This window comes from Micropterus salmoides, unplaced genomic scaffold, assembly GCF_014851395.1.
Source record: "Micropterus salmoides isolate LMB-PRFRI ecotype aquatic unplaced genomic scaffold, ASM1485139v1 Ms_hic_scaffold_1, whole genome shotgun sequence".
Classification (NCBI taxonomy): Eukaryota; Metazoa; Chordata; class Actinopteri; order Centrarchiformes; family Centrarchidae; genus Micropterus; species Micropterus salmoides.
This window is the reverse complement of record NW_024040040.1, coordinates 56,004,768-56,031,752: the sequence shown is the minus strand read 5'-3', so window position 1 is coordinate 56,031,752 and position 26,985 is coordinate 56,004,768. Positions and strand designations below refer to the sequence as shown.

General features: G+C 52.3%; 2 protein-coding genes across 2 annotated transcripts in view; one reads left to right on the top strand and one right to left on the bottom strand.

Annotated features, from left to right (window-relative positions):
• The window catches only part of LOC119897314 (NACHT, LRR and PYD domains-containing protein 12-like), a 609,009-nt gene that overhangs the window by 189,916 nt on the left and 392,108 nt on the right, over nt 1-26,985 (top strand). The window lies entirely within an intron of this gene.
• LOC119897280 (histone-lysine N-methyltransferase 2C-like) overlaps nt 1-26,985 on the bottom strand; it is a gene marked incomplete in the record, with an annotated part of 58,585 nt that overhangs the window by 1,469 nt on the left and 30,131 nt on the right. Inside the window, 44 exon segments of the mRNA XM_038710885.1 lie at nt 392-500; nt 669-742; nt 937-1,053; nt 1,138-1,339; nt 2,892-3,019; nt 3,136-3,272; nt 3,461-3,573; nt 3,791-4,170; nt 4,258-4,467; nt 4,552-4,747; nt 4,931-5,058; nt 5,138-5,329; nt 5,605-5,703; nt 5,801-5,965; nt 6,273-6,410; nt 6,495-6,607; nt 6,816-6,991; nt 7,096-7,210; nt 7,301-7,433; nt 7,634-7,795; nt 7,938-8,135; nt 8,249-8,518; nt 8,617-9,549; nt 11,530-11,637; nt 12,017-12,466; nt 12,598-12,830; nt 12,912-12,975; nt 13,057-13,141; nt 13,240-13,345; nt 13,428-13,811; nt 14,343-14,454; nt 14,551-14,948; nt 15,144-15,560; nt 15,652-15,842; nt 15,921-16,285; nt 16,401-16,679; nt 17,669-18,525; nt 18,789-19,392; nt 22,324-22,458; nt 23,124-23,363; nt 24,545-24,618; nt 25,572-25,634; nt 25,637-25,660; nt 25,663-25,899. Of these exon segments, the coding sequence (XP_038566813.1) occupies nt 392-500; nt 669-742; nt 937-1,053; nt 1,138-1,339; nt 2,892-3,019; nt 3,136-3,272; nt 3,461-3,573; nt 3,791-4,170; nt 4,258-4,467; nt 4,552-4,747; nt 4,931-5,058; nt 5,138-5,329; nt 5,605-5,703; nt 5,801-5,965; nt 6,273-6,410; nt 6,495-6,607; nt 6,816-6,991; nt 7,096-7,210; nt 7,301-7,433; nt 7,634-7,795; nt 7,938-8,135; nt 8,249-8,518; nt 8,617-9,549; nt 11,530-11,637; nt 12,017-12,466; nt 12,598-12,830; nt 12,912-12,975; nt 13,057-13,141; nt 13,240-13,345; nt 13,428-13,811; nt 14,343-14,454; nt 14,551-14,948; nt 15,144-15,560; nt 15,652-15,842; nt 15,921-16,285; nt 16,401-16,679; nt 17,669-18,525; nt 18,789-19,392; nt 22,324-22,458; nt 23,124-23,363; nt 24,545-24,618; nt 25,572-25,634; nt 25,637-25,660; nt 25,663-25,899 (9,914 nt within the window).

Below are 26,985 nucleotides of genomic sequence, written 5' to 3'. Positions count from 1 at the left end.
AGTGCTGCTACTATCAAGCTTTTTGCTGATGACGCGTGTATTTATTTCTGTGCTGCTACTATCAAGCTTTTTGCTGATGACACTGTTATTTATTATAGTGCTGCTACTATCAAGCTTTCCTGTTTACAATCTGCTTTAACTTTGTTCAGGTACAACTGTATCAACTTAAGCTCATTTTGAATGTTGAGAAAGTTCATGTTTTTTTAGTCTAGTATAAAATAGAGTATAAAATATCTTAATGTCCTTTGGTTGTTGTCTGACATTCTCATCTGTAACTCCGCTCGGTCAATTTGCTGCTGTTCTTTTTTCTCTCTTTAAAAAGAGGTTTTAAATCTCAATGAGATCGTCAGGTAAAATAAAATAAATTGATCATCTGATTGATCAGTGGTACCTCTTCTCCTCTCTGGATGCGTCTGCAGGAGCTGATGATGATCTTGTTCTCCTTCTCCACATTGACCACCTCCGTGATGCAGTTGGGAGCACACGAGTGGTTAATGTACCTGTCAATCACACACAGAAGGCAGATTTGTTAACAAGTGTAACCTGAGCCTGCAGGACTTTACATCCTCTGACATGGGAGACCTAGATAAACAAAGTGATCATGTGACCGAAGCTTCTGTTCTGACCCTCCAACATCTGATATAAAGACCAGTCTGAGGCGGTCTCACCTAGCCGGTCCTCCAGTGATGGTGGCATCGATCACAAAGTCGTTGTCGATCCGGAACATGTACACGCCGCGGTTCTACACACACACACACACACACACACACACACACACACCGAGTACACATCAGTATAACGGGTGTGTGGAATCAGGACCAGGTTCCAGCTGGATCATATAATGGGTGTGTGGAAAAAGGACCAGAGTCGAGCTGCATCAGACAACGTGTGTGTGGAACCAGGACCGGAGTCCAGCTGGATTCGGTTACAGGTTACCTGTGACTCGTACAGCCTCTCCTTGCGATTGGCTACCTCACTCCTGATGATAGTGCCGATGTACTCAATTACCATAGTGCACTTCTCGATGTCTCTGGCAGCATACAGACCCAGACCCTGCACACAAACACACAGAGTCCATCAGGGACCTGTCCTGCAGTCAGCAGTAATGGGTTCAGGTCTGTGGTCCCAGTGTCTCACCTGGATGCGAGAGCGGGCCAGGTAGACATTGGTCTTCCAGTCGGCTTTCATGCGTCGGTACTGGGACGACTTGGAGTGGCGTCCCTGGTGAGCTCCAGCCACAGACTCGCCCGGGGACAGAGAGATGACGCCGGGCACCAGACCCACGATGGAGCCCACCGAGCCCTGACACCTGGGTGCGATGCTGGTCAGCAGGGTCGGTCTGACACAGAGAGAGAGACAGGACACTCCAGGTAGATCACAACCACTGTATCAGACCGAGACCCCTGTGCTTCACTGTTAGCTAACACTAATGCTAAGGCACAAGTTATTCTAGAGGTATATTTTGACATCAATATATACTATATATACACTCGTTTGAGGACCACCAGGTGCACATTTTAGACAGAGAAGATGGATGGTTTGAAAGAGGTGTCAAGGAAGCATCTACACCAGGGTGGAGAAGCCGTCATTGAACAGGGGAGGGGGTCTACGCCACCACTTATCCCCCACTTACAATGCTGTCCTTTCATCACTTCCCAGGAAACTCAACAAACGTAACCTATTGGCCTCAGGTGAAGATACCAACGATGGTCGTTCAGTCTTGGCCACAGGTAGTCTTAACGACTGTAACGACTGTCGTCACAGCAACAAGGAACACTAACGAACCAGCGGTATCGATGACCCGAGATAACGACCCCACTGAGGTTAAATAGCTGAGTTTCCCTGCCAGTCAGTCAGAACTGAAGAAGTCCATTGGATGAGGGACGAAACGTCTTCCAGTATCTTCAACCAAGTCCAGTTGTTCTTGATTTTAACCTTCGTTGGATAACTATGACCTGGATGACTGAGAATCTTCATAGACAACATCAATATATAGTTTCTCTTCTGACTCTTTTTACAATAAGCAGCGATTTGTTTTCACTCTGGAATATCAGCAGTTTTACCTGACTAGGTAAATGTGAAAACTGTTCAAATCCAGGTGTGTTATTTCAAAACTATGACTATGGCTGTGCGATATGATGTTAGATGTTAGTGTCGCTGTCTGGAGCTGTTGTGCTGCTGTGGACTGTCTCGTCCTCTCGTTAGCTTTGCAGCAGCAAGTAGCAGCAAGTAGTTTTGTTGTCCACTTCATATCATGGCAACATGGTAACTCATAATATTTTATGGAAATTTACAAATAAAAATGTTCTATATCTGGATATAGATCATTATTGGGGTATGAAATTACCTATATTGGGATTTGATTTTGATATTTCGCACAGCCCTGACTACTTAATTTCATTCAGTCAACATGAGCAAGAAAAAGAGACAATTTTTGGTGCAAAAAAAAAAAAGTAAGCTGAAACTTAAAACTTCAATTGATAAAAATGAGGAACTAGAGATGATTGTGAGGTAAGGGGCACACATGAACTGATTAATCACCTACAGACGTTAAACAAGCTGGGATGTGGTAAACTTTGTACTTCTTTAGTGAAGCACAAGCCTGCGCTGTACTTTACGTCCTGTGTAATTCACACTGGTGAACTTTGCCCACGGCCTGATGTTTACCAGGTTTCCCAAACCTCCCTACAACAGTTTGTCATTAAACTTGCAGCTCCCGTCTAAAACCAAGTTAATCAAAGAAAAACTCGCTGTTGGATGTTTTACAGTAGCTACTGTGTAGGACAATTTCCCCATCGGCCTTAAACGCATCATTTGCAAATTTAACACTTAATGTACTTGATTTTACTTCAAGACCTTTCAAGACTTCTTAAGGAGCTCGGTGACGTTACCTCTTGGCCTGGCAGGCTTTGGGTTCGGAGCGGGCCGAGCCAGACGGGTTAAAGGCCAGAGGCCACTCCATCAGAGGGTTCCTGCCGTAACGAAAGGTGTAGCACTCACAGGTCTCCACACCTGGCAGCTACACACACACACACACACACACACACACACACACAGGAGTCAATATGAGTGTGGTTTGAGCGTACATGTGTGTACATGTGTGTACATGTGTGTACATGTGTGTGTGGGACCTACAGACTCGATGATCCGGGTCACTGCAGACGTGGTCAGACCAAACAGGTCTTCTCCTTTCAGGTAAACTGGGAACAGCTTCAGGGTCCCACTGGAGGGCCTCATCTGAGCTACTGGATCCAGAATCTGGTCCCACACAGCTGAGACACACAGAGGAGGACAGTTACTGAAATACTGCAGTACTGCATACAGTAATACTTACACATACTTTATGTCAGTAGGGTTTTGAACGCAGGACTAGTATCGTCACAGAGTTCTTCCTCCACCGCAGGTCAGAGTGTCTGGTGGATCCACTTCCTGTCTGTACAGGTGCACAGGTGAGGCTCACCTTTGGGCGTTGGTCCGGTCAGTATGAGGTCGTCGTATCCCTTCTCCACCACCTTCACCTTGAACAGCGGCCGGCCCTCCTGCTCCTCAATGCAGCACAGGTACTTACAGCGTCTGCAGAGGGAGGAGGTTTCACTCAGTGACCAATCAGTAAACCAGCGATCAATACAACGCTCTGCAGACCACAGCTCTGTGGCAGAGAGACTGATCACCTGACCCGCGTTTCGTTCGCTGCATCACCTGTGTGACTGTTTAGAGTTGAGCCGCCTTTATAATCTGCAGACGACAGAAGCAAAGCACCATGGGAGACGAAGTTTCTCAGTCGGCTTACCTGTTGCTGTGGCGCATGCTCCAGTAGATACGGTTTGCGTGGTAGCCGATGGGGAAGATGGAGGTCTTGTTGTGGAAGGCGTTCATCTGCTGTGGGAGGAGCCTGCCGATGGCGCGGAACAGCAGGCTGCCCACGCGGAAGGTGTACTGCCGGTCGCCGCGCTGCACCACGGCAGCGATCTGCCGCGCCTCGTCCCGCTGTACAAACACCCGCCGGAACACGGAGAAGCACCGCAGCTCCGTGTCGTACGGGTCACAGACCGCCATCGCCGCAGGGTCGGGGGTCGGCCCCGGGGTGGAGGAGGGGGAGCAGCTGGAGGACCTGTCCCCGCTGAGAGGACCTGTCCTGGGCTTGTGGAGGTGGCAGAGCATGGTCTTGTCCTGAAGGAGAAGGAGCAGAGTGTTAGCAGGTAAACCTGGTCCATAGGTGTCTTCGGGTCTTAGACCTGGGTCCTGGTGCCCTGGTACCTTGAAGAAGGTGCAGTGGGCCTGCAGCGCGCAGGTGAAGTGGTAGGTGTTGGTGCAGCGGAGCCGGTTGCAGCCGCTCGTGGCTCCGGTCTGCTGACAGTGAGCGCAGCGCAGAGTCAGTCCTCGTCTCAGAGCCAGCTCCACGTTGATCAGGGCGCCGGCCTGGGTCTCATACACCTCGCTGGACCACAAAGCACAGTTCAGGTGGACCTGAGACACAGAGAGACGGGTTAGATCCGGTTCCAGGTCCAGACTAGAGCCTAGTACTCCTGAGTTAGAGCCCTGTAGACTCACCCACAGGTCCAGGTCCAGGTTCAGCAGTCTGGCTGGTCCATCAGTCTGTCCGTCTCCCTGCTGGTTACAGAAGCAGCACCTCCGCTGGTCTCTGGGTAACGGGTCAGGACGAAGACACGCCCCCAACTTCTTCAACAGCTCATCCACTTCCTCCTCTGTTGGCTTGGCAACCGCCTCGTTAGGGGTGCAAGGGCCCCTGGGTAAAAAAAGAGAGCTCAGCGTGAATCTAACAGGCTAACCAGTTCTGCGTGATGCTAACAGGCTAACCAGTTCTGCGTGATGCTAACAAGCTAACCTGCTCAGCGTGATGCTAACAAGCTAACCTGCTCAGCGTGATGCTAACAAGCTAACCTGCTCAGTGTCATGCTAACAGGCTAACCTGCTTAATGTAATGCTAAAGCTCCAGCGTCTCCAGCGGGAACTCTTGATCCTTTTCCCGTGGCGAGACGACAGCGAGTCCTCTCCGCCTGGGACCGCCCGGGGGCGGGGCTTCAACTTCACCTTCACCTGTAAACCAATCAGCCATTCAGTCGATCATAACTATAAATATTTCATATTTGATCGTGTAATCAGTAACCATACCCACCTTGAGGCTATCCATGCGGGGCCTGGTCTCCATGGTGATGGCGGAGGCAGGGGGGAAGGACAGCGGCGGCGAGGAGGAGGCGGGAGGAGGTAAGGAGGGAGTGTGGAGGAGGGACTGGACCGCGATGGAAGACATGTTGTTGGTGTACTGGTGCTGCACTGTGCTGGGAGGGGGCAGGACGCCGTCTGCAGACTGAGGACAGAAGGACAGGCGTTATGATGTCATCAACTGCACGCCATGATGTCATCTAACAACTCAACCTTTAGGACTGAGGTGTCTATCAGGGGCCCCAAAAGAAGGGCGGTGTCATACTGGTCTACAGTCTGTGAAAGACTGGTCTGTTTACCAGGCAGAAAGACAGTCTCCAGTTGCATTATGGGAAATGTAGGATCCCCCTTTTTTCAGACAGCTGATCACCCTGATGGTCCTGCTTCCTCTGATCAATAACCAATAATCTGATCTCTCACCTTGTTTCCAGCTGCTCTGTTCTGTAGGTCAGATGTGTGGAGTGCAGAACAGTTTGGACTGCAGAACACCAGGCTGGATCCTGGTCTGGACTGACCCTCCTGTAACACACACACACACACACACACACACACAGTCACTTCCTGTCCGCCACCTTTGTTGTTTCACACTCAGGGTTAAACGGTTGATGTGTCCAACCTGTTTGAGCTCCTTGACGATGCGGACTACATTTCCCAGCAGCGCCTTGCAGTAGCTGCAACACTGAGGCCTGGCGGCAGCAGCTTGGCCGCCATGTTGGATGTAGTCCATTCTGACAGCAGTGTTCCCAGCAGCAGGTCTCTGCGGTCTGCTGCCTGATGGACCCTGCACACATCAAACACACCGTCAGGACGTCTCCTCCAGCTGTCTGAGGGACCTTTATTGTGAAGGACAGGAAGTACTGTATGGAAGCCTTCAGCGAGCGGCCAGTCAGAACTTAAATCTGAAGCAGAGTTCTTCGTAGGTAATTTCCTGCTCATCCTCCACGGATCATTTGAGCAGCGACCGCTTTTTGATGCCGCCTGAACTGTCCAATCACAGCTGGGGGCGGGCCCCACGGCTGACAGACTGCCGTCAACATTTAAAGTGTACATGAAGTACATGCAGTACATTTATGCAGTACTTCTCCTACCTGCGTCAGCGGCACTCGGACTCCAGCCAGCAGGGCCAGAGAGCTGCGCTCGGGGCCCGCGGGTCGGCTCAGCTGGTAGTCGGCGGGGACGGGAACCTTAAGTAGCTCCGCCACCGCCGCCATCACACCTGCAACGTTCTGTAAACACAGAGTCACAGTGATGTCATCAGGAGGGAGGGGCTACTGATGCATCAACATACGGGGGGGTGGGGGGGTGTTTACCTGAGCTGCGACAGGGTTCAGGGTTATCGCTATGGTAACCAGGTCTGCGTTAGAGCAGGAGGGAGGAGCCTGATGGTTCGGCTCCGACTTCACTTCCTGTTTCACTGCAGAGCCTGGAGACACACAGGTGAGCAGCGGGTAAGAGATTCATCAGCTGCCAAGAGTTCTGCCTGACTCCTGCGGCTGAACGCCAACCATCACTCAAATTTCTGCTCCGCTTTCTAAAACATCCAACACACTTTCCAAAACTTTCAAGGACCTGCAGACATTTTCAAAACCTTTAAAGGACTCTGGTAGAAGTGATCTGGAGCGTTGACCGACCTTTTCCCCAGGCGCAGGGCATGATGGGTATTGGAGGCGACGGGCAGGGCGAGGGCGGCTCCAGTTTGATGAAGGAGAGGTCGGGGTACCTGCTGACCTCCACGTCCGCCACGCTCTCCGGAGACGACGACGGGACGAAGCCGTCCGGACTGTTGCGCCCCGACGAGTCCTGGACCCTGAGGAGGAGAAAGACGTCAGTGCAACAGAAGAAGAAGAATCTCATCCCTCTAAACTTAAACTTTTGGGTTTTCACCAGGACGCCTCAGTGGGCGGAGCTTACCTCAGCTCTTCCTGGTTGTTGTGCGGTGGGGTTGGCAGGGAGGCGGGGACGTCTACAGTTTTTGAGGTGTGGTTTAGAGCCATAAGACCCTCCCCCTTCTGCTTCACACCTTTCACTGAAAGACAAACCAGAACACAGCTGGCGGTTAGGACACCTCATCAGTCACACGCCTGTAAGACAAAGCAGAGGGTGTCAGTAACCTCACCGTCCTGCTCGGTGATGTCCTTCCTGTTCAGCTCCTCCGTCGTGGCGAAGCCGTTCACCAGCTTCTGCCTGGCGACAGGTGGAGGGGTGGGGGGCAGGGAGGCCGGCGGTGTGGGGGGGTTACTGAGGTTGTTCTGCAGGGACAGGAAGAGGTCAGGACCCACAGAAGCAGCTGGGAGTAGTAACTGAGTACTACTGCAGTAGTACTGCAGCAGTACCTTGTATATGAGCTGGGAGTAGTATTACAGTAGTATTACAGTAGTACTGCAGCAGTACCTTGTATATGAGCTGGGAGTAGTATTACAGTAGTATTACAGTAGTACTGCAGCAGTACCTTGTATATGAGCTGGGAGTAGTAGTCGGTGACTCCGTCCAGGCAGGCGTTCCCGAAGGAGCCCGTCAGCGAGGAGTCTCTGCCCAGAGAGGAGCTGCCGTACGGGGCGAACAGGCTCAGATCCACCCGCAGGACCGGCTCCATGAGGGGAAGCACCGCCAGCTGAGGGATCAGGGAACCGGTCAGAAACTGAAGTGTGCAGCTCAGAGGAGGGTCAGGGTTTGATCAAAGAACGTAGTACTGATAATCGATCAGTCCTTTAAACTTGACTAAGTGGACTAAGCTGGAGGAGCAGCTGGCCTACCTGAGAGAGGTGTGTCATCAGCGGGTCGGAGGAGGCGGTGGAGGAGGAGTGCAGCGTCTTCTCCTCCTCCTCCTTCTTCCTCCTCTTGGTTTTGGGAGGAGCTCTGTCTTTCTCCGGCCGAGCGACCCTTTTACAGCGCTGAGGCTTCTTCCTGCCGCAGGAGTCCAGCAGGTCTGGACCCGGACTGTCCGTCATCACCTGGGGGGGAGGAGCACAGAGGTCACCACGGTAACACTGCTGTCACGCCGTTACCTTCTCAGCTTACAGCTTAGAACACGGCAACAAATAAAGACAGTCGACCTCCTCCTCACCATGTTGCCATGGGAACCGGGCCTGTCCTCCTCCTCGGACCGGACGCTGTCGTGGGACAGCTGCCGGCGGGCGGTGGGCGGAGCCTGGCCGGTGGGTGACGGCGTGGTGGCCGGCGAGGTCTTGTCCTTCAGCAGGTGTCTGAGCAGCTCCTTCCCCCCGTCTCCATCTTTGCCTCCCCCGTGGAGAGGGGAGGGCGAGAAGAATCCCTCGCCCTCCTCCATCTTCACCACGCCGCCGCCGCCGCACGCTCCTCCCTCCTCACGCTCCTCCTGCAGCGAGGCAGAGGAGAGGTTAAACGCCCCGCAGCGCTACAACAGGTAAAACATTACTGATACAGGTTACTGGCCGGCAAAGGAACGGTCCTCACCTTGACCTCCAGGCGAGCTGCAGACAGGGGGCCTCTCAGAGACTCCAGGCCCAGGGCGGAGCCTCTCTGCTGGGCTGCGGAGATCACGGACAGCTGCCTCTCCAACTCCGAGGACGGAGCCAGACCGCAGAGGGAGGAGCTTAGAGAGAAGGACAGATCTGATTGGTCCAACCCCCCCCGAGTGGGCGTGGAGCAGGAAGTGTCCGAAACGGCCGGAGTGGGCGGAGCTGTGATGTCATCAGAGTGCGAGGACAGCGGCGTCCTGGCTCCTCCTCCGCCTGCGGCGTCCTCTCCGTCCCTCTTCCTGCTCCTCTTCTTCTTTGGTTTGTCGTCGGGGATGATGTCAGAGTACAGCTGGATGAGGGAGGCGGGGCCTCCTGAGGAGGAGCAGGGGGAGTCCTGTCCAAATCGATGAGCCGCACCTCCAGGATGGGAGGGGGTCAGTGCTCCTCCTCCTCCTCCTCCGACCCCAGGGGGCCGAGCCTGTCCGTGGGCTGAGGGCCCCGCGGGGCCTGAGAGCCTTGGTCTGGTCTGGAGGTTGGAAGGAGCTAAATCCATCAGGGGCCCGGGGCCTGGAGCTGGGTGAGCTCCAGGGTGCAGGGGTCCTCCTGTGAAATCTTGGTGGAGGCCTACTTGCTGGGGGAATGGTGGCCCCGGCTGGCCCTGGTGCTGCAGGGGCCCTCTGGAGGCTGGAGGTGACTGCAAGAAGTCCTGGGGCAGCTCAGAGCTGAAGAAGGGCATCTGGGAGAGACTGTCTCCTTCAGGTGCCGACCCAGCAGGACCTCCAGGTCCAGGTCCTGGTGTCAGACCAACTCGAGCCCCTGACAGAGCTCCAGATGGGGGCATGGCTGCTACTCCAGGGCCCACGGAGGCTCCCAGGAGGCCCTGCTGCTCCAGCTCCAGTCTCTGCTGCAGGGCCCGATGACGCTCCACCTGAGAGGAGAGGAGAATAACTGATACTACTTCCTGTTAATCTAAAGAGTCCATTTGTGGTTCTACTTCCTGTTCTCTACATATAAACAGTCCATTTATGGTTCTACTTCCTGTTCCCTTTAGATTAACAGTCCGTTTGTGGTTCTACTTCCTGTTCTCTACATATAAACAGTCCATTTATGATTCTACTTCCTGTTCCCTTTAGATTAACAGTCCGTTTGTGGTTCTACTTCCTGTTCTCTACATATAAACAGTCCATTTATGGTTCTACTTCCTGGTCCCTTTAGATTAACAGTCCGTTTGTGGTTCTACTTCCTGTTCCCTTTAGATTAACAGTCCGTTTGTGGTTCTACTTCCTGGTCCCTTTAGATTAACAGTCCATTTGTGGTTCTACTTCCTGTTCCCTTTAGATTAACAGTCCGTTTGTGGTTCTACATACTATTCTCTACAGATTCACAGTCTGTGGTTCTACCTCCGGTTCCCTATAGAATAACAGTCCGTTTGTGGTTCTACCTCTTGTTCCCTACAGAATAACAGTCCGTTTGTGGTTCTACCTCTTGTTCCCTACAGAATAAAAGTCAGTTTGTGGTTCTATTTACTATTCTCTACAGATTAACAGTCTGTGGTTCTACCTCCGGTTCCCTATAGAATAACAGTCCGTTTGTGGTTCTACTCCCTGTTCTCTACAGGTTAACAGTCTGTGGTTCTACCTCCGGTTCCCTATAGAATAACAGTCCGTTTGTGGTTCTACTCCCTGTTTTCTACAGATTAACAGTCTGTGGTTCTACCTCCGGTTCCCTACAGAATAAAAGTCTGTTTGTGGTTCTACCTCCGGTTCCCTACAGAATAAAAATCCATTTGTGGTTCTACTCCCTGTTCTCTACAGAATAAAAGTTTGTTTGTGGTTCTACTCCCTGTTCTCTACATATAAACAGTCCATTTATGGTTCTACTTCCTGGTCCCTTTAGATTAACAGTCCGTTTGTGGTTCTACTTCCTGTTCTCTACATATAAACAGTCCATTTATGGTTCTACTTCCTGGTCCCTTTAGATTAACAGTCCGTTTGTGGTTCTACTTCCTGGTCCCTTTAGATTAACAGTCCATTTGTGGTTCTACTTCCTGTTTCCTTTAGATTAACAGTCCGTTTGTGGTTCTACATACTATTCTCTACAGATTCACAGTCTGTGGTTCTACCTCCGGTTCCCTATAGAATAACAGTCCGTTTGTGGTTCTACCTCTTGTTCCCTACAGAATAACAGTCCGTTTGTGGTTCTACCTCTTGTTCCCTACAGAATAAAAGTCAGTTTGTGGTTCTATTTACTATTCTCTACAGATTAACAGTCTGTGGTTCTACCTCCGGTTCCCTATAGAATAACAGTCCGTTTGTGGTTCTACTCCCTGTTCTCTACAGGTTAACAGTCTGTGGTTCTACCTCCGGTTCCCTATAGAATAACAGTCCGTTTGTGGTTCTACTCCCTGTTTTCTACAGATTAACAGTCTGTGGTTCTACCTCCGGTTCCCTACAGAATAAAAGTCTGTTTGTGGTTCTACCTCAGGTTCCCTACAGAATAAAAGTTTGTTTGTGGTTCTACTCCCTGTTCTCTACAGAATAAAAGTTTGTTTGTGGTTCTACTCCCTGTTCTCTACAGAATAAAAGTTTGTTTGTGGTTCTACTCCCTGTTCTCTACAGGTTAACAGTCTGTGGTTCTACCTCCGGTTCCCTACAGAATAAAAGTCCGTTTGTGGTTCTACTCCCTGTTCTCTACAGAATAAAAGTTTGTTTGTGGTTCTACTCCCTTTTCTCTACAGGTTAACAGTCTGTGGTTCTACCTCCGGTTCCCTATAGAATAAAAGTCCGTTTGTGGTTCTACTCCCTGTTCTCTACAGAATAACACTCTGGGTTCTACCTCCTGTTCTCTAAGATTAATAGTCTATGGTTCTACCTCCGGTTCCCTACAGATTCCTGTTGGTCTGGTTTACCTCCTGCATGAGCTGAACTCTCTGCCTCTCCTGCTGCTCTCTCAGCCTCTCCCTCCTCTCTCTCTCCTGGAAACCCTCGCTGAATGGGTTGTTGTCGTCAAACTTCACCTGCAGGTGGTGGAGACAGGCGGAGACGTATTACTGAATTAAATGGTGGAAACTGGAGGCAGATTATTGGATAAGAAAGTATCATTTGAAAAAGTGCGTCTGGATCTTTGTTAGCTTCATTATCGGTGTGATGAGGGCGCTCTAGAGTTCTCTCCTACTTTCAGTTTTCATGCTGTAACAAATCTGTGGATTGTGTTTCAGAAATACAGAAAATATTTGCAAAGATACGAGATAAAGAAAACGGGCGCCTGCTGGTAGCAGAACCGTACTAACGGCCTAAACTCTTTAACCAGACGACAGTCTAACATCCTCACTGACCACAGAAGAAGGCGGTGACAGTAACTCCTCCAGTGTAAACTGTTGATTCAAGGTTTGTTACCTGACGAGAGGCGGCGGCTCCGTCCGCTGCTGCCCCGTTGGGCCCTCCAGTAGGGCCCCTGGGGCCTGCAGTGAAGCCAGCTGTGGGAGCAGGGATCCCGGGCGCCATGGCGGGGGGTGTCTGGGTGTGTGCGGGAGCCTGGGGGGCATTGGGCAGGGTGGGAGGAATCTGAGGGGGTAGATGAAGCGGCATCCTCTGCCCCATCACCACTGGGGCACCGCCCCCTGGGTTCCAACCAGGGGGGGCGTTTGGAACATGGGGCGGGGTAGGGCCGCCCGGGTGGGGCTGCATGGACACCCTGGGCTGGGAGAGGAGGGTCTGGGGGATGGGGGGCACTCCTGCAGGCACCGTAGGGGCGGCCCCTGGTTGTTGCTGCAGAGACGTGTGCTGCTGCTGTTTGGTCCTGTAGTCCTCGATCAGCTCGGCGTGATCCTTCTGCTGCTTCCGGATCTGAACACAAACATCACATTGACGCGTCACGACGGTACTAAACCGCAGGAGACCAACTGGTTTCTGTGTTCTCATTAATCTCAACTTTGAGCACAGCGGTTTTAAACGAGGCCCCGGGTGTGGTTGTGTACCTGCTCCAGCTGTTTCTGGACCGCCCCCTGCTGCTCGGTGATGTGGCGGAGCTGGGCGGCGTCGTCCTCGGCGAAGGGTCGGCCAGCCTTCTTGGCCGTTCTCTGCTTGGCCGACAGAGATTTCTTGGTCTTGCGGTGACCGGCGATCTGGTCCTCCAGGAGGCGCTGCTGCATCTGCAGGAGCCGCTGCGTCTCGCCCAACCACTCCTCGTACTGCCGCCGCTGAGACTCGTCTGCAGGAGACACGGCAGCGTTCAGACCCGGCGGAGGATTTTACAAACACACTGACGTTCAGATGATGTTCTGATACTCACTGACGAAGCCCGGGCCGAAGCTGGGGGGGCTGGGTCGCACCAGCTGGGGGTTCAGCTTCCCGTCCTGGCAGGAAGAGAAGACAAACCTCAGCAGCAGGTACAGACACACTGGGCAACATTAGAGAGTTGTTGTGGCTCTACTCACCTGTCCCACCAGGTGTGGAGGCTGAGGAGCCCCCTCTGGGCTAGGGGCCACCAGAGCCGCCGGGGCCCCAGGAGCCTGCTGGAACCTGACACACAAAGACACAGAGAGAGTTGAGGAAGTGACGTCGTGTAATAAAGCTTATCTGGTCTGCTGTCCAACTGTTCTCGGGTCAGAGCGTCCTACCTGTTGATGACCATGGGGTTGAGTCCCAGGGTGCCCTGGGTCATGACCTTGTTGATGCCCTTCAGGGCCACCATCTTGGCCTTCATGATGGGGTCGGAGTCAAAGTCTGCAGGACACACAAGGTTCACAAGGTCAGATTCAGAACAGCAGGCGTGAAAGGTTACAGGTCTGCGGGGTTCAGGTCTTACCCATGTTGGGTATCAGAGAGTCTGGGCTGGACTGATGTCTGATCAGGGCCTGCATCTGTTTCTGCTGCTGCTGCTCCTGGCGCTCCTGGTCCAGGAGCTCCTGCAGGAGGAGCGGCTGCTCCTCCAGGAGCAGAGGCCTGTGCTTGCTCTGGTCCTGGTCCTCGTCTTGGTTTTGGGAGAAGACAGCCTGGCTCTGGGTCTGGGGGTTGAGGAGGAGGCGAGGCTGGGAGTGATGGAGGGACAGCTGGTGAGGCGAGGCAGGGGGGCCCTGAGGAGTCAAACTGGGGTGGGGAGCTAGTGGCAGACCCTGAGGGTGGGGGGAGAGGAGCGCCGAGGGGGAGGGTCCCAACGGTCTCAGCTGCTGCTGGAAGACAGGCTGTGGACCTGGAGACAGGAGAGGAGACAAGGAGGCAAGAGGGGAGGAGAAAAGGAGAGAGGGGAGGAGACAAAGAGGCAAGAGGGGAGGAGGCAAGGAGAGAGGGGAGAAGACAAGGAGAGAGGGGAGGAGACAAGGAGGCAAGAGGGGAGGAGGCAAGGAGAGAGGGGAGGAGACAAGGAGGCAAGAGGGGAGGAGGCAAGGAGAGGGGAGGAGGCAAGGAGAGAGGGGAGGAGACAAGGAGGCAAGAGGGGAGGAGGCAAGGAGAGAGGGGAGGATACAAGGAGGCAAGAGGGGAGGCGACAAGGAGGCAAGAGGGGAGGAGACAAGGAGAGAGGGGAGGAGACAAGGAGGCAAGAGGGGAGTAGAGAAGGAGAGAGGGGAGGAGCCAGGTAGGGAGAAGAGAAGATTCTCTGGTGACTCTTCAGCTCAATAAACTGATCATACTGATCAATAATGTATCAGTAAAGCATCAAGTAGAAATCACTGATCAATATTTCCAACGCTCAAAAAATCTCTTCATCACATTTTTTTTTTACCTCCAGCAATCGGGGGCTGAACTCTGGAACCCATGCCCATCGAAGAAGCCTGTTCCTGGGTGTGAGGAGCTGCCAAGGCCCCTGAACCGGAGCCAGAGCCTTCCACCCTCTCCTGGAGGGAGGGAGTTTTCAGATAATTCATCATTTGTTCAGACTATAATTTATTACAAGTGTCAGTTAGTTAGTAATAAATCAGAGAGGGTCCCACCTTGGAGAGGAGACCAGAGGAGCCGGGCTGGCTGGAGCCTGCTGCATCGGGCCCTCCTGGAGCTCCTGGAGGTCCGGGGGCTCTGCTGCTGCTGGTGATGATCCCAGGTTGAGGTGCAGGGTACTGGGTTGCTTCTGTCTTGACGCCGTCCTGCACTTCCTGTTTGACCTGGCCTATCAGGTGGCCGTCTGTCTTTCTGGACCCGCCGGATCCGTCCCTCCTCTCCGCCCCCTCCTTCTCCTCCACCGACTCCCCCAGGTCCAGCTCCTCGTTGAACATGTCCTTCTTGTCCTCCAGATTGAGCTCGGGGTCAGCGTAGGCGATCAGGTCGAACTTTCCCGACAGCAGGAAGTCGTCGAGGTGGAGGTCGTTAGGACCCAGATCCAGGTCCTCTTTACCTGAAACAGCACGTAGGTATGTTGTTAAAACGAGGAGCTTTATGTGTGTTGGTGCAGAACAAGCAGAACATCATGATGAAGCTTATCGTTCTAACGTTCAAGGATCTTTAACTAGAACCTGAACATTTTCTGTACAAGTCTACCGACATCCTGATCATTTATTATCTGCAGATCTGATTATCCACAGGTTCGTACCGTCTTCAGGGTCCAGGTTGAGGTTGAGGTCGACCAGATCTTTCACCTCCACGTCTTCCAGATCCTTCACGGCCGAGTCCTCCCCCTCCATCTGCTCCTCCATCCCATCAGTCCCAGGCAGCGTGGACTCGCCGCTCTGTGTCAGCGCCGCCGTGTGCTGCTGGTTCAGCTGGTCCATCACCATCTGCTGGCACAGCTGGGTCTCACCCATCCTGGGCCCCAGACCGGGCCTGACAGGAGACGGCTGGGGGTCTCGGGGGTGCAGCAGAGGGGTCTCGTGGTCCGAGGCACCGGGCAGAGGGAAGGGCAGCCTCAGACGGTGTTCGGGGGCGCGGTGGCGAAGCTCGATGTAAGGCTGTCCCATGATGCTGTGCTGCTGGAAGGGTATGGAGCGCGGGAGGAAGGGCTGGGGGACACCTGGGGGGGGCAATAATTTACTAAATATTAATTAGATGATAGAGGCTACTTTCTATCAGAGCACTATCAGCAGCCGGGTAGCAGTCCTCACCTGGCGGCATGTGTGGGTGAGCGTTGGGAGCCGGGAGGGTTCGGATGCCGGTGAACTCCCCAGGCATCGGCCTCCTCATTTGGACAGGGACTCCCTCCATCCCACTGAGCCCAGATCCAGGCACCGATCCCTGGGGAGGACGAAGGAAGGAGTCCTGGAAACCCACTGGAGCTCCTAGAGGACCACTGAACCTGGAAGAGAGGAGGAGGTTTGAATTACAAGAACACATCATCACACAGGCCAGGACCAGGTTTTGTTGCCGCTCTCACCTCATGAGGGGTCCTCGAACTAACAGCTCTCTGGGGAGGCTCTGCCTGGGGAAAGGAGCCTCGTTGGGGTTGAACCCCCTCTGCTGCTCCCCTGGAAAACCTCCAGGGAACCTCGGGGCTGGAGCTCCACCAGGCCTCAAAGTGCCAGGGTAGGGGGGCGGCGGACGTCCAAACAGGTCTGCTGGAGGAGCAGTGGAGGAGTCCTCCTGGGACCAGTGATGTGGTGTGGCAGAACCAGGGGTGGGTCCCGGCGAAGCAGCAGGGGCTACGGCGAGTCCAGAAGCTGCCTCCTGCAGACCTTTCTCCTGCCGCAAGGAGCTCTTCAGCTGCTGCTGCCTCAGGATGAGCTGCCGGAGCCGCTGCCGCTGCACAGAACACACGAGAACACAGGAGAACTGAGTACCGAGAACAAACCAGCTCTAAACCAGAACCTAGGATAGAGGAAAGACCAGACATGTAGCGTTGAAACACCTGTCCCACCTGTCTGAGCTTCTCCTCTGTGTCACCGAGCTGAGGCAGCATGCTCATTGGTCCATCTGAAGAAGCTAGCGCTGCCATCGCATTGGTCGTGTCCGTCTGTGAGAGGCCTGGTGTCATCTGACCTTGCTCGAAGGGGTCGTGACCAGGAGTCTGACCCGCCAAGCCCGAGAAGCTACTTTCCTCTGACATCCCGGAGTGCTTTGGGGTCTGGTTGCTGGGGGTTCTGGGAAATGAATCCTGCATTTGCTGTTGCTGTCGTCGTCCTGGAGACTGTTGCAACTGAAGAGAGAAAAAAATGTGTCAAGAAGGGAAACTGATGAAACAACCATTTACTCTTCTGTATGAGCCAGGAGACACTGACAGCAGCTCAGCTCTGCTGATCAGAAATATGGGAGTTAATGCTGTTATCAAATGAAACCTGTACATAGTGCAGTACAGACTGTAAACGGCAGTCCAGACTGAGTAAACGGCAGTCCAGACTGAGTAAACGGCAGTCCAGACTGAGTACAGACTGAGTAAACGGCAGTCCAGACTGAGTAAACGGCAGTCCAGACTGAGTAAACGGCAGTCCAGACTGAGTAAACGGCAGTACAGACTGTGTAAACGGCAGTCCAGACTGAGTAAACAGCAGTCCAGACTGAGTAAACAGCAGTACAGCCTGTGTACAGACTGTGTAAACGGCAGTCCAGACTGTGTACAGACTGAGTAAACGGCAGTCCAGACTGAGTAAACGGCAGTACAGACTGTGTAAACGGCAGTCCAGACTGTGTACAGACTGAGTAAACGGCAGTACAGACTGTGTACAGACTGTGTAAACGGCAGTCCAGACTGTGTACAGACTGAGTAAACGGCAGTCCAGACTGAGTAAACGGCAGTACAGACTGTGTAAACGGCAGTCCAGACTGTGTACAGACTGTGTAAACGGCAGTCCAGACTGTGTACAGACTGTGTAAACGGCAGTCCAGACTGTGTACAGACTGAGTAAACGGCAGTCCAGACTGAGTAAACGGCAGTCCAGACTGTGTACAGACTGAGTAAACGGCAGTCCAGACTGTGTACAGACTGTAAACGGCAGTCCAGACTGAGTAAACGGCAGTCCAGACTGAGTAAACGGCAGTCCAGACTGAGTAAACGGCAGTCCAGACTGAGTAAACGGCAGTCCAGACTGAGTAAACAGCAGTCCAGACTGAGTAAACAGCAGTACAGCCTGTGTAAACGGCAGTACCGACTATGTAAACTGAAGACATACAAACGCTGTTATCTGTTACCTGGCTGTGTGTCGGGGTAAAGGTCACCGTCTCTCCAGACAGTCTTGGAGCCGAAGGGGATGAACCGGATCCTGCCGGCTGAGGATTGAAGCTCTCTACTGGGGCCTGGCAGAAGGACTCAGGGGCCTTCTGGGGTCGTGGTGTGGAGGGCTGCTGAGAGTAGGGATCGGTGCCCTGCTGATTCCCTGGTGATCGAGGCAAGCGCTCTGTGACAGAGGGGCGGGGCGTCCCTGGGTTGGAGGCATAGGGGTCAAGGGTTGGGTGGGAGGGGGACGGCCGACGGCTGGCAGACTGCTGGTTATATTGGTCCAGTCTCAGCACAGGCGGTGTGTTGAGGTATGTGGGGTCAGACTGTGTATGTGGTGTACCGGGGGTATGAGGGTTACTGTAGGGGTCAGGTGAGGGCCGGGAGGTCATAGGTGACTGCTGTGTAAAGGGGTCAGTGATCTGCTGGCTACAGTCAGGCCTAGGGGTGCCGGGTGTCTGGGAGTAGGGGCTGCGATGGGGGGAGCCCAGCCCCGACAGTGGACTAGAGGGGAAGGGAATGTCCTGGGTTTGAGGTAGGGCATAGCCCAGATCTGTGGGTCTAGCTGGGTCCCTCCTTGCTCCTCCTCCTGTGCTGCTAAATACCTCCGGCTGAGGCTGGTGGTTCGGGGGCATGGGAGCTTTAAAAACCCCACCATGAACCAGTTCACCAGGCCGACCATAGAGTTCAGACGCCGCCACATGAACGTTACTGCTGTTATGAGGAGTCCGCTGGAAGGTCTCAGCGGCTCTGGCGCCAACATGTCTGGTCAAATGGTCCGGGGCCGAGACCGAGGAGGGGCTCATCATAGGTGCTCTGCTCTGCTGCAGACCTGGGGAAAGAAAACAAGGAGGTGATGGTTACTAAGAGGAGAAAACAAGGAGGAGGAGGTTACTAAGAGGAGAAAACAAGGAGGAGGAGGTCACTAGAAGGAGAAAACAAGGAGGAGGAGGTCACTAGAAGGAGAAAACAAGGAGGAGGAGGTCACTAACTAGAAGGAGAAAACAAGGAGGAGGAGGTCACTAGAAGGAGAAAACAAGGAGGAGGAGGTCACTAGAAGGAGAAAACAAGGAAAAGATGGTTCCTGGGAGTTACCTGGTTGTGGTCCAATGGTTCTGGAGACGTCGGAGATTTTGGAGTCTGGGGATGGTGCAGGGGAACCAAAGGCATCATGGGCTGGGGAGGCATTTAGGGAGTTGCGCCGCTGCTGCTGGGGGGCTGGAGGGCCACCAGCCTGGGAGAATGCGGGGCGAGGAGTTCCTGCTACTGTACTATAGGGATCCCAGGGCGAGGAGGGGCGGGAGGAGGGCGGGGAGAACATCTGGGGGGAGGAAGGAGGCTGATGGAGAGGGGAGGAGGAGTGGGGGGAGTGAGGGAGAGAGGAGAATCCGGAGGGGGGAGGGGCTTGCGGTCTGAGGAAGACGTCGTCAACAAATCCTGAACTCTGGCCCCCCTGCAGGAGGTGCTGCTGTCTGGATTGACCTTCCCTGGATGCTGGTGGATGGAGGGGGGAGCCGCTGCCCCCAGTAGGTGTCATGGGGCCCCGGCTGCCGGGCTCAGGGGAAAGCTGGCCGGCGAGGCGCTGGCCGGCTAACAGCTGCTGCTGCTGCCTCTGCTGCAGTAGCTGCTCGTTCTTGACTTGCTCCAACTTCTGCGTGGCCTCGATCCTCGCCAGCTGCTTACTCTTCTGACGCATTTGCTAAGAGAGAAACCAAAACCCGGAACAGAGAAACGCAGGGAGACAGAAACAGAGTAACAGACGTCAGAGAGATGACTGGTCACTACAGGTAGAGTTAAAAACATGATGACATGGCAGCTAGTAATGCTCGCTTTCCCTCTCTCTCTCTCTCTCTCTCTCTCTCTCTTAGTAAATGTGGGATCAGTGATGAATGGTGGAGTTTACAGCGTGCGGGGGTGGGGGGGGGGGGGGGCAGCAGAAACCACATGACTGAAACAATTCCACTGTTGGATGCATTAAATGTACAGGAGGATTAAACGTGTTTGTTATCAGACTAATGTGTTGCATCATAACTCAGACTGCGCTGCAGACAGAACTGTTTTAGTGCTCCTGTGGTTCTGGTGCTGTTGGGATGGTAGAGGGTTCGGGGGTTCGGGGGGGGGGGCATTACAGTCACGTATAGTTTGAGCTGATCATTAGTCCTCCCTGCTGACTGGTCTTTCCTGTCTGTCTCTCACCTGATTAATCACACCTGCAGTGATACCTGCTCACAGTGAATGCGACACTGCTGCTGTCCGTCAGCACACATAGCAACACACCAGACACTGGTCCTGCTCTCAGACCGGGACACATCCTGGACTTCCTGCAACATGGTCTCAGAGCTCAGGTGCTGTCTGATGGATTACCTGCTTGTATTGATTCCATAATCTGTCCTCTAGCGCCACCCTCGGGGCAAACCCCGTCCATTACTCATTTTAAAATGTCAGCACAGACACACTTGCTGCTGTTGTTAGATGTTGTCTTTTAAAACACTGGACCGGCCTATAAAAACAGAAGTTCACTCTTTGGTTGAACGGTTTATAACTCACAGACATAACAGCCATGTGTTTCACAACACTAAAGTCAGGCTCTGTCCCCTTTTATCTGTATGATGAGGAAAGAAAGGTGACTGAGCAGGTGTATCCAGTTGACCCTGAGACCAGAACAGGCGAGGTGGATGCTGAAGGACGGCAGCAGAGTGACATTCAGAACGAGGCAGCATCCCTTCAGAATAAAATCAGTCAGTTCTGAGACAGACTGAGGCCCCGGACACCGACTCTGGGTCAACTCCACTCCAGCGCTCTCAAACTGAAGCAATTGTTTTGTGTGTGCAGTGTTACTGCAGTCAGATCACCCACCCCAGTGTTTCCACAACCCATGTTCAAATGTAAACATTGGCCCAGAGAAGAAGACCGGGACCAATCCCGGGTCCACGTGTCTGAAATCCTCTTTGGTCCGGGAGCACCGGCTCGGTCTCACCACAACACTTCAAGTTCCCAGTGTTTCTGTCCTGGAGGTCAGTCTCCTGATCTTGGCTAAGTATCTGCTGACCAGCTGCTAACTAACTGCTAACCAGCTGCTAAATATCAGCTAACCTGCTGCTAAGTATCTGCTAACTAGCTGTTAAGTATATGCTAACTAAATGCTAACCAGCTGCTGACCAGCTGCTAACCAGCTGCTGACTAGCTGCAGACCAGCTGCTAACCAGCTGCTGACTAGCTGCTGCCCAGCTGCTAACCAGCTGCTAAGTATCTGCTGCCCAGCTGCTAAGTAGCTGGTAAGTATCTGCTGACCAGCTGCTAACCAGCTGCAGACCACCTGCTAACTAACTGCTAACCAGCTGCTAAATATCAGCTAACCTGCTGCTAAGTATCTGCTAACCTGCTGCTAAGTATCTGCTAACTAGCTGTTAAGTATATGCTAACTAAATGCTAAGTATCTGCCGACCAGTTGCTAACCAGCTGCTGACCAGCTGCTGACTAGCTGCAGACTAGCTGCTGACCAGCTGCTAAGTAGCTGCTGCCCAGCTGCTAACTAGCTGCTGACTAGCTGCTGCCCAGGTGCTAAGTATCTGCTGCCCAGCTGCTAACCAGCTGCTAAGTAGCTGCTGACCAGCTGCTGACCAGCTGCTAAGTAGCTGCTGACCAGCTGCTGACCAGCTGCTAAGTAGCTGCTGACCAGCTGCTGACCAGCTGCTAAGTATCTGCTGACCAGCTGCTAAGTAGCTATTAAGTATCTGCTGACCAGCTGCTAAGTATCTGCTGACCAGCTGCTAAGTAGCTATTAAGTATCTGCTGACCAGCTGCTAAGTAGCTGCAGACCAGCTGCTGACTAGCTGCAGACCAGCTGCTAAGTAGCTGCAGACCAGCTGCTAAGTAGCTGCTGACCAGCTGCTAAGTAGCTGCAGACCAGCTGCTAAGTAGCTGCAGACCAGCTGCTAAGTAGCTGCTGACCAGCTGCTAAGTAGCTGCAGACCAGCTGCTAAGTAGCTGCAGACCAGCTGCTGACCAGCTGCTGACCAGCTGCTGACCAGCTGCAGACTAGCTGCTAAGTAGCTGCAGACCAGCTGCTAAGTAGCTGCAGACCAGCTGCTAAGTAGCTGCAGACCAGCTGCTAAGTAGCTGCAGACCAGCTGCTGACTAGCTGCTGACCAGCTGCTGACTAGCTGCTGACCAGCTGCAGACCAGCTGCTAAGTAGCTGCAGACCAGCTGCTGACCAGCTGCAGACCAGCTGCTAAGTAGCTGCTGACCAGCTGCTGACCAGCTGCTAACCAGCTGCTAAGTAGCTGCTGACCAGCTGCTGACCAGCTGCTGACCAGCTGCTGACCAGCTGCTGACCAGCTGCTAAGTAGCTGCTGACCAGCTGCTGACCAGCTGCTAACTAGCTGCTAAGTAGCTGCTGACCAGCTGCTGACCAGCTGCTAACCAGCTGCTAAGTAGCTGCTGACCAGCTGCTAACCAGCTGCTAACCAGCGGCTAAGTATCTGCTGACCAGCTGCTGACTCCAGGGGGTCGGAGTGAAGACTGAAGAGTGTGTGGACCAGCACAGGAGTGACCCAGGACATGAAGAGGATTTCAGAGGGTCGTGGATCCAGGAAGTCCGCCTAGAACGTGTTCGCCTTGAGATCTTACCAGAGCCTCTTTGCCACCTCCTGCTACAGATGCCTGGTATGGACAATCTTTATCTGTTGGTGATTTTAGGGCTTTGCTTTGGGGGAGATTTTCCTGCCTCTTCTTACCGGCTCCCCATCTGTCATTTACCTCTCCCTTTTCAATGACAGTTACATCAGAGACATTAGTTGGAGTGAGCGGGCTCGGCAGGACACACACATCACATCTTCATCACTCATCTTCATCAATGACACAACAGCTAGGTACAGTCCCCCCCCCCACTAAGAGTCACCTGACCCCGCCTCTCGGCCTGTCTCTGCAGCCCCCTGACATGCAGCCTGGTGGTTAACATGGTTACTACTCAGAGAGGGAAACCAGCGCTGTCCTGCCGCCGTGATCGGAGAGAACTTTATTCATTATCGCTGCACTTTGCTCTAAAGCTTCTGTTCAAACAGACTAGATTAGAAGAACATAAACCCAGACAAGATGAACGAGTCCTGCTAACAGCTAACTGCTATTTTAGCCTCTGACTAAGGTTGTAGATTAATTCATCACTTAATTTACTATAAACACTAATTTATGAAATGGCACATGGACACAGAAACATTTCATCAATATAAACTAGTAAATTTAGTAAAACTTCATTCAATGCCATTCAAGCAACCATTTTAGCAAAAAGTTACTAATTTCAGGTGTATGTGGGCGTGTCTTGGTTAAATCGTGCCGTTTGCGGCAGGAGTCTGGTGCTGCTTTCTCTCTCTGGTTCTACTTCATGGGGGGGATGATGTGTTAAAAGACAAACACAGTGAAACTCTGCTCACCTGTCTGAACTTCCACTCCTGCTCCTGTTCAGTCTCTTTGGGCCTCAGCGGGTCCTTGAACGTCCCATCCGCCTCCATGGAAGCGGGGTCATAAGGCCCGGGCGGTGGCTGCGGCGGCGGCGGCGGCTGCTGCTGCAGTTGCGGCTGCTGCTGCTGTGAGGGCTGCTGGCGTTTCAGCGGGTCGTTGGACAGCTGCACCTTGCTGATGCGCTGAGCCGCTCGGTTATCTCGAGCTTTTTGCTGCCGGAGAGAAAATAGACTCAACAAACACGAGGCCTCCTCTAAAAAGGTTTTTCCAGGGTGTGAGGAGACCGAACAATCCGGCTGTCTGCAGCAGATCATCACTCAGACAACTAGTTAGAAATGTCTCATGAATCTAGATACCAATAAGGTGATTGATCACAGACTGAAGGTTTGCCTCCTTTCTTTGTCAATAAATGATCAGCTAGGGGAGGGGCTTGTGAGGTTCCCCAAGGACTTATCTTAGGGCAGTGGTCGGCAACAGGCGGCCCCCGGGCCAGAACCGGCCCGCCAGCAATAATATCTGGCCCGCTTTGATGGCAGAAAAATAAAAAACGAAATAAATTGATAGTGGCTGGTTCTGAAACAGATCTCAGTCATGACAGATACAGTTACTCACATAGTCACTTCCTCTTGAGTGATCATGCCTCCAAAATTAGAGAGCGAGCATGTATTGTGAGCATGTGCAAAAGTGTCCTTATATTCCATTTGTTTAACAAGAGAAGGACAAAGAGTCTGTTGGATGTTGAGATCTGCACTCTACCGAGTATCTCAGGGTCTGAAATATTTTGACTTTGTTCTGGCCCGCCATGTAACAGCTTGAAATAAATTTGGGAAGATGCCAGACTTATTTCCCGACCCGTCTAAGGGCCTCTGCTTTTTATCATTAATGTGCCCCCCCCCTGGTGGTGAGGAGGAGGTACTTACAGACCAACTTGTTCTCTGTTGAGTCCTTAGAGTCCTATCTCTGATTTACTTGTGTAAGAGTTTAATTTTTTAAGTTTGAATGTACTGTTCGTATTTTACAGGACTTTCTTTGTTAAGCTCTTTGATTGAAAGTGCTCTATAAATAAATGTTTTATTATTTTAACTGTACTTCTCCTGCTGACACAGGACCAACTGATGTTCTTTCAGAAGGACTTCAGATACTGAAGGTCACCAAATGAATCATCTTAAAATAGCCTTTGAGCTGCGTGTTCTCGACCAATAGCAGGCCGTCCTGACTGAGCTGACCTTTGAGTGGACGGAGAGCCCGACAAGGAGGAGGCTTTTATTGGAGCTCCTCCACAACAGAGAGCTGGTTTACACACAGTTAGGAGGCTCATTACCCTGTCACTTTCTGATGGGTCACGACCCAAAAACATTACACATGAAGAGAATAATCAGCGGAGGGAACTCACCACGAAGGGCGCCCTGTCCTGAGAGCTGGCCTTCCTCCACAGCTTGGCGATCTGCTTCACCCTGGTGGACCAGTCTGACACACACACAGTAAAGATTCAGAAACAGGAAGAGCTTTTATCAGCAGCCACATTTGGTTTCTAGATGACAACAGAGATCTGAGCTCACATACAGCTCACGCCATCTACTACCTATCAGTATATAAATATATGTGTGTGTGTGTACCACTGTACTGCTGGTATATAAATATATGTGTATACCACTGTACTGCTGGTATATAAATATATGTGTGTACCGGGGTACTGCTGGTATATAAATATATGTGTATACCACTGTACTGCTGGTGTATAAATATATGTGTATACCACTGTACTGCTGGTATATAAATATATGTGTGTACCGGGGTACTGCTGGTATATAAATGTGTGTGTGTACCACTGTACTGCTGGTATATAAATATATGTGTGTACCGGGGTACTGCTGGTATATAAATGTGTTGTGTGTACCACTGTACTGCTGGTATATAAATGTGTGTGTGTACCGGGGTATTGCTGGTATATAAATGTGTGTGTACCACTGTACTGCTGGTATATAAATATATGTGTACCGGGGTACTGCTGGTATATAAATGTGTGTGTGTACCACTGTACTGCTGGTATTAAAGTGTGTGTGTACCGGGGTATTGCTGGTATATAAATGTGTGTGTACCACTGTACTGCTGGTATATAAATATATGTGTGTACCGGGGTACTGCTGGTATATAAATGTGTGTGTGTGTACCACTGTACTGCTGGTATATAAATATATGTGTGTACCGGGGTACTGCTGGTATATAAATGCGTGTGTGTGTACCACTGTACTGCTGGTATATAAATATATGTGTGTACCGGGGTACTGCTGGTATATAAATGTGTGTGTGTACCACTGTACTGCTGGTATATAAATATGTGTGTGTACTGGGATACTGCGGGTATATAAATGTGTGTGTGTGTACCACTGTACTGCTGGTATATAAATATGTGTGTGTACCGGGGTACTGCTCTCTCAGCTGGGGGAAGTTGGTGTTGCAGTAGAGCGGGGGCGACGTGGCCACTCCCCCAGAATCTCTTCCTTCTCCCCTTCAGCATGCTCCTCTGAGCCGTCGACATCCCGTCCTGCTCACCCTCTCCGGCCGAACCCTGAGTGGAAGAGGCCGGCCCGGGGGCGGGGCCCGGGAGCGGCGCGGGGGCGGGGCACTCGGGAAGGGGCATCCCAAAGCCCACAGGACCCTGAACACCGCTGGGCATCATGGGAGCGTTTGGAAAGTGAGGATTAGCTCCCATCAGGCCGTTCATCAGAGGAAGACGAGGAAACGCAGCTGGTGGAGACGTTTAAGTAGAATAATTAATAACCATCATCTCGTCGCGTCGAGCCCTGTCACACTAAACTGTTTCTACCATGTAAAAGCTAAAGTAAACTGAATCCGTTTGGCTTCAGTATGGCTGGACGGCAGAAATGTTCTCACCATAAAACATTTCATATCGTTCCATGTCGATATTTATCAGGATCAAAGTGAAATTTCTTTCGGTTTGAAGTCCGATTTTTGCTCCTGAGTGAAAGTTGAAGAAGGGGGTGTGACGAGATCTCGCCAGATTAAACACCGTCTCGTCAGAAACAAATGTAAAAGACTTGATGATGCGACACCACTGTACGCTGTGATAGTATCAGCTCTCGCGCTGCGAGTCCACACAGTTTGTGACGGCGTGGTAACGCAGCTGATAAGAGTTTACAGTATAAACATGTAAAAACTGAACTTAAGTTAACATGTGATGATCTGCAGAGAGATTTCAGTTACAGTTTCCACGTCCCAAACTGTGTCTGAACGCATCATGTTTCTGTTGGACCCTGAGTAGTGTCTGACAGGTACAGCTGTGTGTGTGTGTGTGTGTGTGTGTGTGTGTGTGTACCTGTGTGCTGTGTGCTTGTTTTGCTCCCAGCCGCAGGGTGTGTGTGCTGGCTCTGCTCTGATTGGCTGTTTGGACTGAGAACAGCAGTGAACACCTCCTCCACGTCCTTCCCCTCCAGCTCTGCACACACAGACACACAAACCACAGAGGAGTTCAGATCCACGTCTGAGACGTCACAGATGTTAGCGTCAGCGCTCTGACCGTTTTCTACCACATCGACATTAAGCTGCTGTCAGCGCCTTTACACTTCCTGTAGACCTTTCACATTAAACGACTCCCAACAACAAGCAGTCTGGAAGAGTTTTAATGTGAAAACTTCAGAGGGGCTGCTATTTTTAGAGGTCAAGAAAACAGTTTTTATTATCCTACATCTACGTGTGACACAATGACGCCCGTCTGTCACTCAGACTAGGAACACACGTCAGCTGCTTACATCGTCTTCGCAGGTCTTTAGACCGCAGTGGAAACGCACTCAACAACAAGCTGAAGGAACCTTT